Source organism: Vulpes vulpes, chromosome 9 (genome assembly GCF_048418805.1).
Source record: "Vulpes vulpes isolate BD-2025 chromosome 9, VulVul3, whole genome shotgun sequence".
Classification (NCBI taxonomy): Eukaryota; Metazoa; Chordata; class Mammalia; order Carnivora; family Canidae; genus Vulpes; species Vulpes vulpes.
Genome location: NC_132788.1, coordinates 53,457,123 through 53,473,282, shown reverse-complemented (window position 1 = coordinate 53,473,282; position 16,160 = coordinate 53,457,123). Strand labels below are relative to the sequence as shown.

Sequence of the window (16,160 nt, the reverse complement as noted above, 5' to 3'; positions counted from 1 at the left end):
GAGCTTTTTGTCGGAGGTGTCCATTCAAGGCAGGCTTCTTTACAAGTGACAGCATAAACGGGCATAAGGAAAATGTGTAGATGAGGACTGTTGCCTCTGGAATCCAAAAAGCACTAAAAGATGTTGGTCTTGTATTAACTGTGTATGTGCTGAGAGTTCAGTAGCTGTTTTCTGATAGTATCATGAATGGAGTTGCCCTTGGTTGACCAAAATAATTTTCATGAATTTGCCAAGATGGCCAGCTTTGCCCTACATGTAGAGTAATGGCCCATCCTCTTTTTGTGAGCTCCTTTCTGAGTATCTGGATGTCCTTAATGAATGTGTCATGTGAGTCTCTTTGGAGGAGGACATCAGAATGTAATGTCAGATCTGTGCTCTTAGATAAAGGTGCAAATAGTTGAGAGTGTGCACACTCTGCAAAGAGTGTGCATGGAAGAGCTGGTGAGGTAGTGAGTAGCCTGGAAAAGTCTACGGTGCCCATTTGGAGTTGAAGGTCAACTGCGCCTAAGAGGCTGTTGAAATAGACACTGAATAGAACATATTAGCCAGATCTCTAGTAGCAAAATACTGGTTGCTGATTGGGTGGAGTCAGTAATCTCAGTAATATTGGATGGGGCCTCAAGGAATGGAACCAGAGCATTGAGGCTGTGGTCATTCACTTGAAAGCACTGTATATTCTTTCCACCTTAAAGAACAGGCCAAATTTGATTTTTAAAAAGGAGAAACAGTAGCAGTCATCAACCCTTTACCAAGTAGGTCTTATATGATTAATTTCAATCCTTAAAGACCCTATGTTAGTTTATGTTGGACTATGTGAACTATTTGAGTTCAGCAGAAGGGGTTGTTTCATGGGATCCCATTTTGGCAATTTAATTTATAAGTCAGACTAGGTGCCCCGAGTATCATAGAGCATTTGCCAAACACAGACTGCCCCTGACGGCACCTCCTGCTGAGGATATGGCCAGTTGGCAATAGTTCTTGGGAATGAGAGGAGATGGCAGTGGAACATGGAGCAGGCTAATACACAAGCTGGCTGGCAATTAGCAGCCCCAGCCCAGGCAGCCGTGGCCATGACAGGAGCTGGTTGGTCAGCAGAGAGCAGCTGGAAAAAGCTGACCAGACTTGGGCTGTCCTCTTCATGATGCCAGGTATTGGTTCCCACCCTAGCATTATGGAGATGGCCAAACACATGACAAGCCAGCACTGAACAGAGGAAATCACAGAGTTTATCAGTCACATGTATTCACAGCCTGGGGGAGGAGGACACTGCCTACCACCCAGGGACACACAAGGTAGCACCGGGGAACAGAGTGAACTGCCAGGACCTTGAGGAGGCAGGCTTTGTAGTAACAATAGGATGAAGTGCCCTTGGTTCCCATGGGAAGGTGTGGTTGGCTTGTTTGACTAATTCTGTGGGCTGGCGGGAACTAATACCCCGTACTGAGAGATAAGTGGGGACTATGCCTGATCTCCTTGATGAGGAGGATTTTTTTATAAATTTATTTTTTATTGGTGTTCAATTTGTCAACATATAGAATAACACCCAGTGCTCATCCCATCAAGTGCTCACCTCAGTGCCCATCACCCAGTCTCCCGCATCCCCCACCCACCTCCCCTTCCACCACCCTTAGTTCGTTTCCCAGAGTTGGGAGTCTTCCATGTTCTGTCTCCCTTTCTGATATTTCCCACTTATTTTTCCTCCTTTCCCCTTTCACTATTATTTATATTCCCCAAATGAATGAGAACATATAATGCTTGTCCTTCTCCGATTGACTTATTTCACTCAGCATAATACCCTCCAGTTCCATCCACATCAAAACAAATGCTGGGTATTTGTCATTTCTACTGGCTGAATAATATTCCATTGTATACATAGACCACATCTTCTCTATCCATTCATCTTTCGATGGACACCGAGGCTCCTTCTGCAGTTTGGCTATTGTGGACATTGCTGCTAGAAACATTGGGGTGCAGGTGTCCTGGCATTTCATTGCATCTGTATCTTTGGGGTAAATCCCCAACAGTGCAATTGCTGGGTCGTAGGGCAGCTCTAATTATAACTCTTTGAGGAACCTCCACACAGTTTTCCAGAGTGGCTGCACCAGTTCACATTCCCACCAACAGTGCAAAAGGGTTCCCGTTTCTCCGCATCCTCTCCAACATTTGTGGTTTCCTGCCTTGTTAATTTTCCCCATTCTAACTGGCGTGAGTTGGTATCTCATTGTGGTTTGGATTTGTATTTCCCTGATGGCAAGTGATGCAGAGCATTTTCTCATGTGCGTGTTGGCCATGTCTGTGTCTTCCTCTGTGAGATTTCTCTTCATGTATTTTGCCCATTTCATGATGGGATTGTTTGTTTCTTTGCTGTGGAGTTTAATAAGTTCTTTATAGATCTTGGAAACTAGCCTTTTATCTGATACGTCATTTGCAAATATCTTCTCCCATTCTGTAGGTTGTCTTTTAGTTTTGCTGACTGTATCCTTTGCTGTGCAAAAGCTTCTTATCTTGATGAAGTCCCAATAGTTCATTTTTGCTTTTGTTTCTTTGCCTTTGTGGATGTATCTTCCAAGAAGTTACTGTGGCCGAGTTCAAAAAGGGTGTTGCCTGTGTTATCCTCTAGGATTTTGATGGAATCTTGTCTCACATTAAGATCTTTCATCCATTTTGAGTTTATCTTTGTGTATGGTGCAAGGGAGTGGTCTAGTTTCATTCTTCTGCATGTGGATGTCCAATTTTCCCAGCACCATCTACTGAAGAGACTGTCTCTCTTCCAGTGGAGAGTCTTTCCTGCTTTATTGAATATTAGTTGACCATAAAGTTCAGGGTCCACTTCTGGGTTCTCTGTTCTGTTCCATTGATCTATGTGTCTGTTTTTGTGCCAGTACCACACTGTCTTGATGACCACAGCTTTGTAGTACAGCCTGAAATCTGGCATTGTGATGCCCCCAGCTATGGTTTTCTTTTTTAAAATTCCCCTGGCTATTCGGGGTCTTTTCTGATTCCACACAAATCTTAAAATAATTTGTTCCAACTCTCTGAAGAAAGTCCATGGTATTTTGATAGGGATTGCATTAAACGTGTAAATTGTCCTGGGTAACATTGACATTTTCACAATATTAATTCTGCCAATCCATGAGCATGGAATATTTTTCCATCTCTTTGTGTCTTCCTCAATTTCTTTCAGAAGTGTTCTATAGTTTCTAGGGTATAGATCCTTTACCTCTTTGGTTAGGTTTATTCCTAGGTATCTTAATCATTTGGGTGCTTTGTAAATGGGATTGACTCCTTAATTTCTCTTTCTTCAGTCTCATTGTTAGTGTATAGAAATGCCACTGACTTCTGGGCATTGATTTTGTATCCTGCCACACTGCCAAATTGCTGTATGAGTTCTAGCAATCTTGGGGTGGAGTCTTTTGTGTTTTCTACGTAGAGTATCAAGTCATCGACGAAGAGGGACAGTTTGACTTCTTTTTTGCCAATTTGAATGCCTTTAATGTCTTTTTGTTGTCTGATTGCTGAGGCTAGGACTTCCAGTACTATGTTGAATAGCAGTGGTGAGAGTGGACATCCCTGTCGTGTTCCTGATCTTAGGGGAAAGGCTCCCAGTGCTTCCCCTTTGAGAATGATATTTGCTGTGGGCTTTTCGTGGATGGCTTTTAAGATGCTGAGGAAAGTTCCCTCTATCCCTACACTCTGAAGAGTTTTGATCAGGAATGGATGCTGTATTTTGTCAAATGCTTTCTCTGCATCTAATGAGAGGATCATATGGTTCTTGGTTTTTCTCTTGCTGATATGATGAATCACATTGATTGTTTTACGAGTGTTGAACCAGCCTTGTGTCCCGGGAATAAATCCTACTTGGTCATGGTGAATAATTTTCTTAATGTGTTGTTGGATCCTATTGGCTAGTATCTTGTTGAGAATTTTTGCATCCATGTTCATCAGGGATATTGGTCTGTAATTCTCCTTTTTGGTGGGGTCTTTGTCTGGTTTTGGAATTAAGGTGGTGCTGGCCTCATAGAACGAGTTTGGAAGTATTTTGTCTCTTTCTATCTTTCTGAACAGCTTTAGTAGAATAGGTATGGTTTCTTCTTTAAACGTTTGATAGAATTCCCCAGGGAAGCCATCTGGCCCTGGACTTTTGTGTCTTGGGGGGTTTTTGATGACTGCTTCAATCTCCTCCCTGGTTATCGGCCTGTTTAGGTTTTCTATTTCTTCCTGTTCCAGTTTTCGTATTTTGTGGTTTTCCAGAAATGTATCCATTTTTCTTCTAGATTGCCTAATTTATTGGTGCATAGCTGCTCATAATAAGTTTTTAAGATCATTTGTATTTCCTTGGTATTGGTGGTGATCTCTCCTTTCTCATTCATGATTTTATTAATTTGAGTCTTCTCTCTCTTCTTTTTAATAAGGCTGGCTAATGGTTTATCTCTCTTATTAATTCTTTCAAAGAACCAACTCCTGGTTTTGTTGATCTGTTCCTCAGTTCTTTTGGTCTCGATTTCATTGAGTTCTGCTCAAATCTTTATGAACTCTCTTCTGCTGGGTGTGGGATCTATTTGCTGTTTTTTCTGTAGCTCCTTTAGGTGCAAGGTTAGCTTTTATATTTGAGTTCTTTCCAGTTTTTGGATGGATGTTTTTATTGCGATGTATTTCCCCCTCAGGACTGCTTTTGCTGTATCCCAACAATTTTGAATGGCTGTATCTTCATTCTCTTTAGTTTCCATGAATCTTTTTAATTTTTACCTGATTTCCTGGTTGACCCTTTCATCTTTTAGCAGGATGGTCCTTAACCTCCACATGTTTGAAATCCTTCCAAACTTCTTCTTGTGATTTAGTTCTAATTTCAAAGCATTATGGTCTAAAAATATGCAGTGGATGATCCCAATCTTTTTGTATCAGTTAAGCTCTCATTTGTGACCCAGTATGTGGTCTATCATGGAGCAAGTTCCATGTGCAGTTGAGAAGAATGTGTATTCAGTTGTGTTTGGATTAAAATTCTGTAGATATTTGTGAAATCCATCTGGTCCAGTGTATCATTTAAAACTCTTGTTCTGGGATCCCTGGGTGGCGCTGCAGTTTAGCGCCTGCCTTTGGCCCAGGGCACGATCCTTGAGACCCGGGATCGAATCTCACATCGGGCTCCCGGTGCATGGAGCCTGCTTCTCCCTCTGCCTATTTCTCTGCCTCTCTCTCTCTCTCTCTCTCTCTCTCTGTGTGTGACTATCATAAATAAAAAAATTTAAAAAGAAAAACTCTTGTTCTTTGGAGAGTTTGTGCTTAGAATATATGTCGATTGTACAAAGCGCTCCATTGAAGTCACCAAGTATAAATGTCTTATTATCTTAAGTATGTCTTAACTTTGGTTATTAATTGATTGATATACTTGGCAGCTCCCTTATTTGGGGCATAAATATTCAGGATTGTTAAGTCCTCTTGTTGGATAGATTCTTGAATTATGATATAGTGCCCCTCTTCATCTCTTACTACCATCTTCAGGATAAAGTTTAGTTTATCTAACATAAGGATGGTTGCCCCTCGTTTCTTTTGAGGGCTATTTGAATGGTATATGTTTCTCCAATATTTTATCTTCAGGGTGTAGGTGTCCTTCTGTCTAAAATGAGTCTCTTGTAGACAGCAAATAGATGGGTCCTGCTTTTTTATCCAGTCTGACACCCTGCGCCTTTTGATGGGGCCATTAAGCCCATTCACGTTCAGAGTTACTATTGAAAGATATGAATTTAGTGTCATCATGATACCTTTTCAGTCCCTGTTTTTGTGGATTTTTCCCTTGGACTTCCTCTATTACAGAATCTCCCTTAGTATTTCTTGGAGAACTGGTTTGGTGGTCACATATTCTTTCAGTTTCTGCCTATCTTGGAAGCTTTTTATCTCTCCTTCTATTCTGAATGATAGCCTTGCTGGATAAAGTATTCTTGGCTGCAGGTTCTTCTCATGTAGGACCCTGAACATATCTTGCCAGCCCTTTCTGGCCTGCCAGGTCTCTGTGGAGAGGTTTGCTGTTAATCTAATATTTCTCCCCATAAATTTAGAGATTTCTTGTCTCCAGGTACTTTAGGGACCTTCTCTTTGTCTTTGGATTTGTAAGCTTCACTATTAAATTTTGAGGTGTTGAGCAGTTTTTATTAATTTTGGGGTGGGGAATCTCTATTTCCTGGATCTGAATGCCTGTTTCCCTTCCCAGATTAGGAAAGTTTTCAGCTATGAAATACATACAAATACATATTCTGGACCTCTGTCTCTTTTGGCGCCCTCGGGAATCCCAATTAAACATAGATTTTTCCTTTTGAGGCTGTCACTTATTTCCCTTAACTTATCCTCATGATCTTTTAATTGTTTTTTCTTTTTTTCTTCAGTTTCCCTTTTGCCATCAACTTGTCTTCTAGGTCACTCACTTGTTCTACCTCGTTAACCCTCATTGTTAGGACCTCGAGTTTGGATTGGATCTCATTTAATTGATTTTTAATTTCTGCCTCATTATATCTAAATTCTTCAGTCATGAAGTCTCTTGAGTCCTTTATGCTTTTTTTCTAGAGACACCAGTAGCTTTATAATTGCTTCTGAATTGGCTTTCTGACATTGAATTGTAATCCAAATTTTGTAACTCTCTGGGAGAGAGGACTGTTTCTGATTCTTTCCTTTGAGGTGAGTTTTTCCTTCTAGGCATTTTGCCCAGTGCAGAGTGGCCAAAATAAATTGTACTGGGAAAAGGAGAAAAAGAAGAGAAAAAAGAAAAGAAAAAGAAAAAAAAATAGAAGAAGAAGATAAGAAAAAGAAAAAATGGGAAGGAAGCAAACAGAAAACAAAAAACAACGTGGAGTATCCTCTGATTCTCTATACTGTAAATCTCTCGACGTCCCCTGGGACTTTCCAGTTCTGCTTGGTCAATAACTTGCTTTTCCCCTGTCCGTCTAGCTGGTCTTCTGGGGGAGGGGCCAGCTGTGCTGATTCTCAGCTGTGAGCACTTGGGGGAGCTGCTCAGCCCCCTGCCTGGTGCAGGGCTCAGTGAAAGTTGTTTATCCTGTTTATCCTGTGAGGCCACTGTGAGGCTCAGTGGGGGTTGTTTATCCTGTGAAGCCCCGGGAGGAACAACAGTGGCGGCAGTCAGCTCTCCAGCCCTGGAGTCAGCTCCTGCAGTAACTACCAGAGCTCTCAGTCTGTAGGGACCTGGAGGCTCCGGGGCGGGGCTGCTGATCTGGTCAGCTCGGGGCAGGAGCGTCCTGGCTGTCCTGGGCCCTCCCGGCCTCTGCCCGTCGCAGGGGGAGCACTGGATCCTGGGCTGTGTCCCCCGGCACCCTGGCCTCCACGGCCTGCACCGCTGGAATCGCGCTCTTGGCTGCAGCCCCCTCTGCGCTGAGCCGCCGCTGGAGCTGCCACCTGAGCTGCTCCCCGCCCTGCTGGGCACTTTCTGCAGCCCTTTAGGGAGTTCGGCTGTGGGGTGTGGCATGCTCTCCCCCAGGGGCAGGTCCTCTCTTAGTGCCCCTGGGAGCCTGAGGGCATCCCCGCCCCTCCTGGGGTCCTGCTCCAACTCCCTGCGAGTGCCTTTTGGTCCGGGAAGATGGGTGAAGGTCCTGCTTCTCTGGGACTGGGCTTTCCTGTGCTGCGAGCAGTCGCCAGGAGGCCTTAGCCCGGCTCCTCACGGGGCCCCTCCCCCTTGGATGCTTTTTATTTCTTTATCCCCCCCCCCCCCCCCCCCCCGTCTTCCTACCTTGATAAAAGAGTGAACTCTTCTCACTGTGGCGTTTTTGTTCTCTCTTTAATTCTCAGGCCGAATTCATAGGTTTTCAGGATGATGTGAAAGTTATCTAGGTAATTTGGTGGGGACAGGTGACTTGGGGACCCTACTCTTCTGCCATCTTGCCCCTCCTTCATATGTAGAATTTAATAAACAAAACAGATGAACATAGAGGAAGTCAGGGAAAAATAAAATGAGACAAAATCAGAGAAGGAGACAAATCATAAGAGACTCTTAACCATAGGAAACAAACTGAGGGTAGCTGGAGGGGTGGTATGTGGAGGATGGGGTAACTAGGTGATAGGCATTAAGGAGGGCATGTGATGGAATGAGCACTGGGTGTTGTATGAGACTGATGAATCACTGACTTCTACCTTTGAAACCAATAATATAGTGTATGTTAATTAACTGAATTTTAAAGAAAAGAAATATACCATTTCTCTCTGCCTTCTACTGGTTCAGACTCTTGTTTGAACACATCGACCCATACCACAGATGGTGGGGAGCAGCAGATGAGAGAAGAGCAAGGAGCCAACCGCAGGGAGAGGTGGAAGCAGTCTGCACCCCATGTCAGAGTTTAGTCCTGCCTCTGATCCTGATGGAGTGTGATCTTGGGCAAACCCTCTCAGAGCCTTTGACTTCTCATTTGCAAAAACAGAAGGTTGTTCTTCCTGGTGAACATCCTAGAGATATTTTGCAATTCTGGTGATAGATTGAACGTGAAATGATTTAACATGAATGGATATTGGGAAGCACACATGGCTATATAAGAGAATGAAAATCTTTCATTCGTTCATTCATTCATTTGCAGATCTTGGTGCCGTGTTTGGTTGGCTGGTCCTCACCTCTGCTCCTATTCCTTGGGTTTCCTTCAGAGCATTTACCACAGGTCATAATTACATTTTTATTTTTATGATTAGCTGCCACACTGAAAGGCTCTATGCATGTGTCTTTCAGCTAACAGATGTACCATGACACTTAGACCAAGAGTCTGGCAAACATAAGGCCCCCAGTACTCATTGTGGAATTAATGATGAATACCTTCGCTTGCTCTGAAGTTTGTGGCTGTGTGTCAGCCAGACTCTTTTGCAAGAGGAGCGCACTCCAGGAAGGGAGAGTCAATGTGTGTGCATTTCATGCTGCATCCGGGAAATGTAGACTTGTCCTCAGAGGTCTTCAGAAAAAGAGCTTTGGAAATTCTGGTGGAGATGTTGGGCTCTGGCCAGGAAACTGGGATGGCCTCAAATATGGTAAGGCATCTCACTTGGCCATAAGGTTTGGTGGGAGTTTGGCCTGAGCAGTGTGTGGAACCTGTAGAAGGAGCAGTGTGAACATAGGCACAGCCCACGTGAATGTCCATGGGAAGTTCCTTCTAGGGAGTGTGGTTTGTGACCATGTTCTAGAAAGAGAGGGCTGAAATGGGTGCTTCCCTCCTCCCCAATTGTGAAGAACCTTGAAATGTCTGACCACAGAATCTCAACTTCTCAGGTAATGAATTGACAGCTCTTAAGAATATTTGGGAAAGCAGGTGACTTGGAGATGTAATATAAAATGTTAATGTGAAGAACATGTGTTACTTCTGGTGGAAGATGGGTTAGGAAGTAGAAAAGACCCTGGTGAAGGTGGTGTTCGTGTGCTGGAGAGGAGGGGATACACATGGGAGAGACAAGGGGACAGGCAGATTAGATGTGGGGTTGAGATGGTTGGGGGATGTGTGATCGGAGTGGGGTTTGGGTTTCTGGCAGAACGATTCATTGAGGCAGGAGGCTTGGGAGAGGGGTTGGAAAGAATGATCATGGAAGATTGATCAAGTTACGTGGGGGTTACATGGAGCTTGAAAGTTCAGGGGAGGCTTGGAAGTTGTTAGTTTATCTGAGATGAGAAAAGTAAAGAGTGGGGATGAGGCTCCCGAGATGTCCCCGTGACCTATTGCTACACAGTATATCCACACTCAAATTTAGTGGCTTTTTAAAAGCCAGTTGGATCATGAATCTACAGTTTGGATAGGGCTCTGTGAGAATGGATGTCTGCTCAGTCACAGAATCTGCTTGGTTGACTTGCTATGCATTGTGCACATTGCAGTCTAGTTCAGTCACAGGACGTGAAAGTTGCTGCTGGCTGTCACTTGGAATCTCAGTTGTAGGTGGCCTCTCTGTGTGACCACTTGGGTTCCTCACAGCGTGGTGTTTAGGTTTCAAGCGTGAGCATCTCAGGAAATGGGAAGTAGAGACTCAGTTTCTCAAGAATCGGTCTTGGCATGGTGTCTCTTCTGCTGTGTTCTACTGGTCTATTTGGTCTATTTGCAGTCACAAATCAAAGAGGAGGAGACAGAAACTCCAACTCTTGATGGGAGGAAAGTCCAAGATGGTTAGAGCTCATTATCTGGCTCCAAGGAAGGGCTTAAAAGTATCTGTTGAATGAATGAGTAGATGAATTGTGTAAGGATAGGTGCAGAGAGGAGCAGTATCTGGCATTTGAGGGAGATAATTGTTGGACAAGTTTGGCTGTAGTTGTGAGGAGGTGGGTAGGGTTGGGGAAGTCAGGAGGATCTAGACTGATGAAGACCATGAACTCCAGGCTAAGGGGATGGGACCTGAGTGTGGGTTAGACTGTTCAACAGAGGGTAGCCACCTGAGTTGCCCAAGAGGAACAGGAGCAGAAGTTGAGGCCTAGATCAGGGCCTGGTCCAGGTGAAGTCCCCTGGGGTCAGTAGGTGAGTGTGCTTCTGACCTCAGGCCTCGTTTGGCTGTGGCCTTGATCCTTGTTCCAGCCAGCCCTCAGGCCTGACAATTCGTCCCTGGTACCTGTGGAATGAATGCACAGGGCACACTCAACAGTAGATAGAATCCCTGGCAGCAGAGGTGACATCCCAGCTAGTTCTCTGGGTTGGGGGAGCCAGTGGAGAATTAGGGCTGGTCTGACCTTTGTAGTGGATGAGAATGGTGGGGTCCCTTTTGAAGCATGTTTATAAGCCTTCTGGGCCGGTGGGAAAGAACAGGGCTGCATTTACTCTGTGAATATATCTTCCTATGGCCATGAGCCTTTGGACTCTGAAGTCATGGGGATTGCAGGACATGGCTTCTTTCTTGGGTGCCTCCAGCCCTCTGGACCTTAAAGAATGAAACTCCTCAGGGGACGGTAGGAGTGTGTCCTTTATGGAGATTTCTCCAGGCCCTTCTCTGCCAAGCGTAGAAGCAGCCTGGGTTGCATGTACAGAGGTGGGCAGGATTCTTTGTGGCCCTCACCAAGGCCAGGCCTCCTGCAGCTCTATCTCCCTGGGTCCAGCCCAAGTCAGTGTGGGCTGGATGGCTGGATGCTGTCAAGGTCACTGGGAGAGACTTTGAGCCTCCTCACAACAGTCCAGCTGAGGGAGGTCCCGGCTGACACGGCAACCACTCTGAACGGAACCTGATCTGAGGGAGTGGACAGAAAGCAGGAGCTCGCCAAGGCCCCGACTGAAGCTCTGAGTCACACTGGCCTTTGTTCCTTGCTTGCTCTCGCCCTTGGCTGAGGGGCAGTCGGGGAGCCTTCTGCCAGCTCAGAGCACTGGCAATGTTACCTGTGTGGACCTCTTAGGAAACGTACCCTGGTGTGGGCAAGGAGGACAGAGGATAGACTTGGACATCTTGCTCCTGCAGATGTGGTCGCAGCCTGACCATGGTGGTCACCCAGCTGAATCTGGAGTTTCGCTTCCAGGGCCAGAAGCTGCGAGGCTTCAGCTGTGAACTCACCCGTTCCCCCCATGGAGTCTTCCCTGAGACCATCTTCACTATCATTTGCCAGATTGTGGTGCCCATTCTACTCTCCGGCTTGGGCATGTTGACAGCCGGCCTGGTGATGAACACCATCCAAGTGCGTACTGGGCATATGAGGGCCAGCTCAGGGCCCTGGGTGGAGGGTGAGGAGAACCAGGCTCCCTGGGCATCACAGATAGGACTGGCCAGGGGACAGCAGAGGCTCTGAGTGGGGCTGCAGCCCTGAGCCTGGCCTGATGTCCAGGAGTCCCGCAATGGTGCCCGCCGCAGGTTCAGTAGCCTCCAGTAGCCTTGGGGAGGTTCAGATGCCATTTGCTCACTCCCTGAGAAAATTCGTTAGCCTCCCCCTCATCAGCTTCCCCAGCTATAGATGGGGTTAACGAATGCACCTGCATCATAGGGTTGTGAGGGTGGGCACTGTTCCCTCCAGCTACCCCCATCTCTATGGGGCTCTTCATGGGAGGGGGACAAGGTCTGGAGCCTGGGCTGGGGTCCAGGCAAGCCTGGGGATGTGGTGATCTCTGTTGGGTGGAGGCATTTGTGGGGAGGCCTCCAAGTGAGCATACACTTCACTTCTCCTGGTCTGCTTATGCCCTGGGGTTGGCTCAGGTGATGCTGTCTGAATCATCGAGGGTTGGCTCTGTTTGCCTAAACATCTTTATAGAATTAGTTTGTGATTCCAGAAAAACTAGACAATAAATGTAAGTGAAGAAGTGAGGGTGCCCATGATCTCTATCAACATTGTGGTGTGTATCTGTCAAGAAAGTATGGCATCATACTATATGATATGCTTTTTAGTCAGTGAAATTAAATTTAAATTTCATTTTGGAGGCCCTGGGGACATCTCAGCTAGTGTGTGCCTTCCTCGGTTAAACCCATATCTCCTTCCCGATGACCACTCAGCATTCCCTGTGCACCTGTCTCTGAGGTGGAAAGGGATACTCAGCACCCACCTGTCCCCTGGCCTCTGGATGAGGCTCATGATACCTCCTGGGTGACCTCTGCTTGCACAGCTCAGCAGATGGTGCTCCTCCGTCCTGGGGCTGGGGCAGCTTGCTGTCAGCATTCATTTGGGCTTGCAGCCTAGATACCCATCTCTCCCACTTCAGAGCTTCATCCCTTGAGCTGCTCCAGTAGTCTCACCCCTTCCCTAAGACCCTTCTGTGGATCCTGGGGAGAAAGGCTCTGCTCTGGGTCTCTCCTTTTTTGACCTTCCATGACCTCCTTGTGGAGCATGGGTTCAAGCCCCTCCAACCACCTTGCATTTCCCTTACTTGCTACGGCTGGGAAACTATTGATCAATCAGTTAAAGGATCTTGGTAGAGCCTAGAAGATGTGGTGGCATGTGAGGGGAAGATGGGCTTGGGATGATACGTGGCCAACAGTAGAGGTGGCACAGAAGGCCAGTCTAGGAAGAAGTCCAGCTGGAGGGCGGAACGCCTCTCTGGGCCTGTGTGTCTAGCGTGCACAAGAAGGGGTGTCTTGGGCTCAGGCCCAGAGCAGACTGGGGGAAGATTGCAATTTCAGTTCTTGAGCCATCCAGCATCAGGAGGCCCAGCAGCTGAGAGAAACAGAAAACAGCCCCGGAAGACACTGCTCATTCCTTCTCCCCACTTTGCAAACGTGCAGTGACTTCCGGGCAGTGAAATTCAAGGGCACTCAAGTTTGTGTGGCTCCTGCCTGTGCACCACAACCACCCTGCTCACAGCCGCTCAGTGGTGCAGGAAGCAGCCTTGCCAGTGCCGCTCCCCAAGGGAGGCCACAGCACAGGAGGGTGACCTGCCCCAGCTGCACCCAGGCTCTGCATGCTGGGGCCTTGGGGTGTGTGAGTCTGCATCAAGAACGACCGCCTGGCAAGTGCGCCGTATGGCCGCCCCTGGCACAGTGGGCTGGCCCCAAGGCCACGGTGCAGGTGCTGGCTTGACCTCTAGACTTGGGGCCAGGGGTCTCTGTTTATAGGGTCTGGGTTCAGTCTCTAGTGGGGCCCAGGGATTGAGACCCAGTAAGTGGCCAGAGTAGCAGTTCATTTTTATTTTTCAAAAAATTATTTTTCTGTTACACAAGGAAAGTACAAATGTTTCTCTTTTTTATAAAATAAATATTGCAGTTGAAGTTAAGCCCTCAGTCTCCATTTTTTCCTGGAGGAAGCCTCTGTTATCAGGTCATGTGTGTCCTTCAGACTTTATCGGGGTTATGTGAGTGAGCATGCACCCAGAGGCAGTGACTGTGGTTTTAACTGTTAGAGTCAGAGAGGATTCAGACAGGATGCCTGCTTTGTAGCACAGAGTATGTTAGGTGAATTCATTCATTCATCTGGTTCCTCATTTACTCACTCAGCATATTGTGTTGAATTCTGTGCCAGCTGCTCTTGGGCCTTGGGGGTGTCGCAGTGAGCAGAAACAGACCTGTCCCTGCCTTCCTGGCATTTGTAGCCTCGCGGGTGAGGCAGGTGCTCATTGGATCATCCCACAAAGGAGTATAAGGGAGCAGAGGCAGTGAGCTAAGAAAGAGGAAACAATTCATTCTTCCCAGAGGGGTCAGAGAATCTGTGATCAACAAGACAAGGGAGTTGGACTTTAAAGGACAATATAACAGTTTCTAGGATGATGTGAGAGGTAGCAAACGTTCCAAGCAAAGGGAACTCTGTGTGCAGAGATACAGATGAATGAGGGGGCATTTGCAAGGAGTGAGGAAGATCAAGTGGCCATGGTCATGGGGACAGGGCGCTGGACAGGTGGGGAGGGGACCTATCTGCTCTGCTCAGGCTGTACGCGTAGTACAGACAGTCTTTTGGTTATTGGTGAGGCTTCTGTGGCAGGGGATGCTGAGAGAGGGGGGTTATTTTTACTCCTGAGTTGGTCTTGTGTGTTGGCCCAACAGAGAGTGTTTCAGAGCAGGCCAGCTTGCTAGAGGTGGGAGGAGGCTTGGGGTAGAGGATGCCAGCCTCAGGGGAGGCCAGAGCCCAGGCAGGGAGGCCTGCACCAGGAACTGGATGGCAAACTGACCTGTCTGGACAGGATATGGTGCATTGATAGGACAGTTGCACAGGGCACTGGGGCCGGATACTTCTGGGAGACCGGGAGGCTGCCAACAGACAGTAGGAGCACCTCCTTGCCTATGACTCGTTTCTGTTGCTGCAAACACATGGGCCACCCCAGACACACGTGTTTGCAAGGCAGCCTTGGACCCAGCTTGGCCTCCGGTTTTCCCAGCTGCTGAAGGCCAGAGAAAGAATGGGGCTCTCCTGAGGCCCACTGGTGCTCTTCACTGAATAGTATTAAGAAAATTCCATGGCTTTTTAATTCTGTGTTTAATTTAAACCCATTTAAGAAACTACTTGGTCTGACAAATGCAAAGGAACTTGCCACAACTTCTTTGAAGAAATTTGGAAGATGTGCCAACATGTGTATTCGGATTGATCTTATTTCTTTCCTCACCAGCACTGGCCTGTGTTTGTGGAGGTTAAAGACCTGTTGACATTGGTGCCACCCCTGGTGGGCCTGAAGGGGAACCTGGAAATGACACTGGCATCACGACTTTCCACAGCTGTAAGTAGACACCTGAGCGTCTAGGCCACCTGTCTCCTGGGGTTGGCCACTGAGCACCTGCCAGTCTCGCCTTGTAGCTCATTAGTGGGTGGGTTGTACTTTCTGGAAACACCAGTATCATGAAGGTTTGTTCTATCACGATGCTCCATCTGGTCACTCCTCCTGGCCTGCCATCCTGTTTTTCCATGGCCCAGCTAAACTGCTGACAAGGGCTGGACCCAGCCCTGTGTTCCACTGATTTAACCCGGTGCCAGGGCTGCTCTGTGTCCCTGAGCCCAGCTCCACACACACATACAAGCTGTAATGAGCAGCACAGGCTTACTGGAGGGTTTGGGAGAGGAGATGGAGGATTTGGATCACCATACTGCCCACCTCGGTTAGAGGATTTTATTCTCTAGAATGGCTTCTTGAATGTTCCATCAGCAGAGGGGTCTGTGGTTCACACTCTTCCTCTCGTGGTCACTCCTTCACCTCTTGTGGCTACCCTGGGAACTGAAAGTCTTCTTCCATTATGTAGAATGGTCTCTCCCCTTCTATGAAGCCCATCTCACATCCAGTATGTGCATGGTACCTGTGGCAAGAGGAGGTGTAGTATACACAAGAGAAGGAAAGATGAGCGATAGAGCTGGAATAGTGCAGGCAAGGGGCAGAGGCTGCCTGAGAAGTGGGTGAGGGACAGTCAGCTGGACAGTGGCCCCTGAGGAACCACACCCTCATCCATGGGGCCTGTGCCATGTGTCCATTCTCATGTGGACAGGGTCTTTGCAGGTGTGGTTAAGTGAAGGACCTTGGCCTGGGAGATGACCCTGGATTATCCAGGTGGGCTCCAGTGTCATCACAAGGGAGAGGAAGACAGGGGAGTTTCAGAAGAAAAAGTCATGTGAGGGATGCCAAGTCAGAGTATATGCTAGGCCACTGGATTTGAAGACAGAGGAAGAGCCAGGAAATATAGTGCTACCTGCTAGGGAGGGAAAGAAACAGATTCCTCCCTAGAGCTTCCAGGGGAGTGAGGCCCTGTTGACACCTTGATGTTTGCCCCAGAAGGCTCATTTCAGACTCTGGGCCTCCAGAACTATAGGAGAATGCATTTGTTGTTTCAAA

At 47.1% G+C, this 16,160-nt stretch overlaps 1 protein-coding gene across 10 annotated transcripts in view; it reads left to right on the top strand.

Annotated features, from left to right (window-relative positions):
- The window catches only part of SLC41A3 (solute carrier family 41 member 3), a 91,288-nt gene that overhangs the window by 29,825 nt on the left and 45,303 nt on the right, over positions 1-16,160 (top strand). For 6 of the 10 annotated variants that reach the window (XM_072720114.1, XM_025991617.2, XM_072720117.1 and 3 more), the window contains one exon: positions 14,952-15,059. The exons of 2 other annotated variants lie outside the window; for them this stretch is intronic. In XM_072720114.1, coding sequence (XP_072576215.1) covers positions 14,952-15,059 — 108 coding nt within the window. Of the gene's footprint in view, positions 1-11,086; positions 11,609-14,951; positions 15,060-16,160 lie in introns of those variants that run through there. 2 more of the 10 variants (XM_025991619.2, XM_072720118.1) reach the window with 2 other exon arrangements.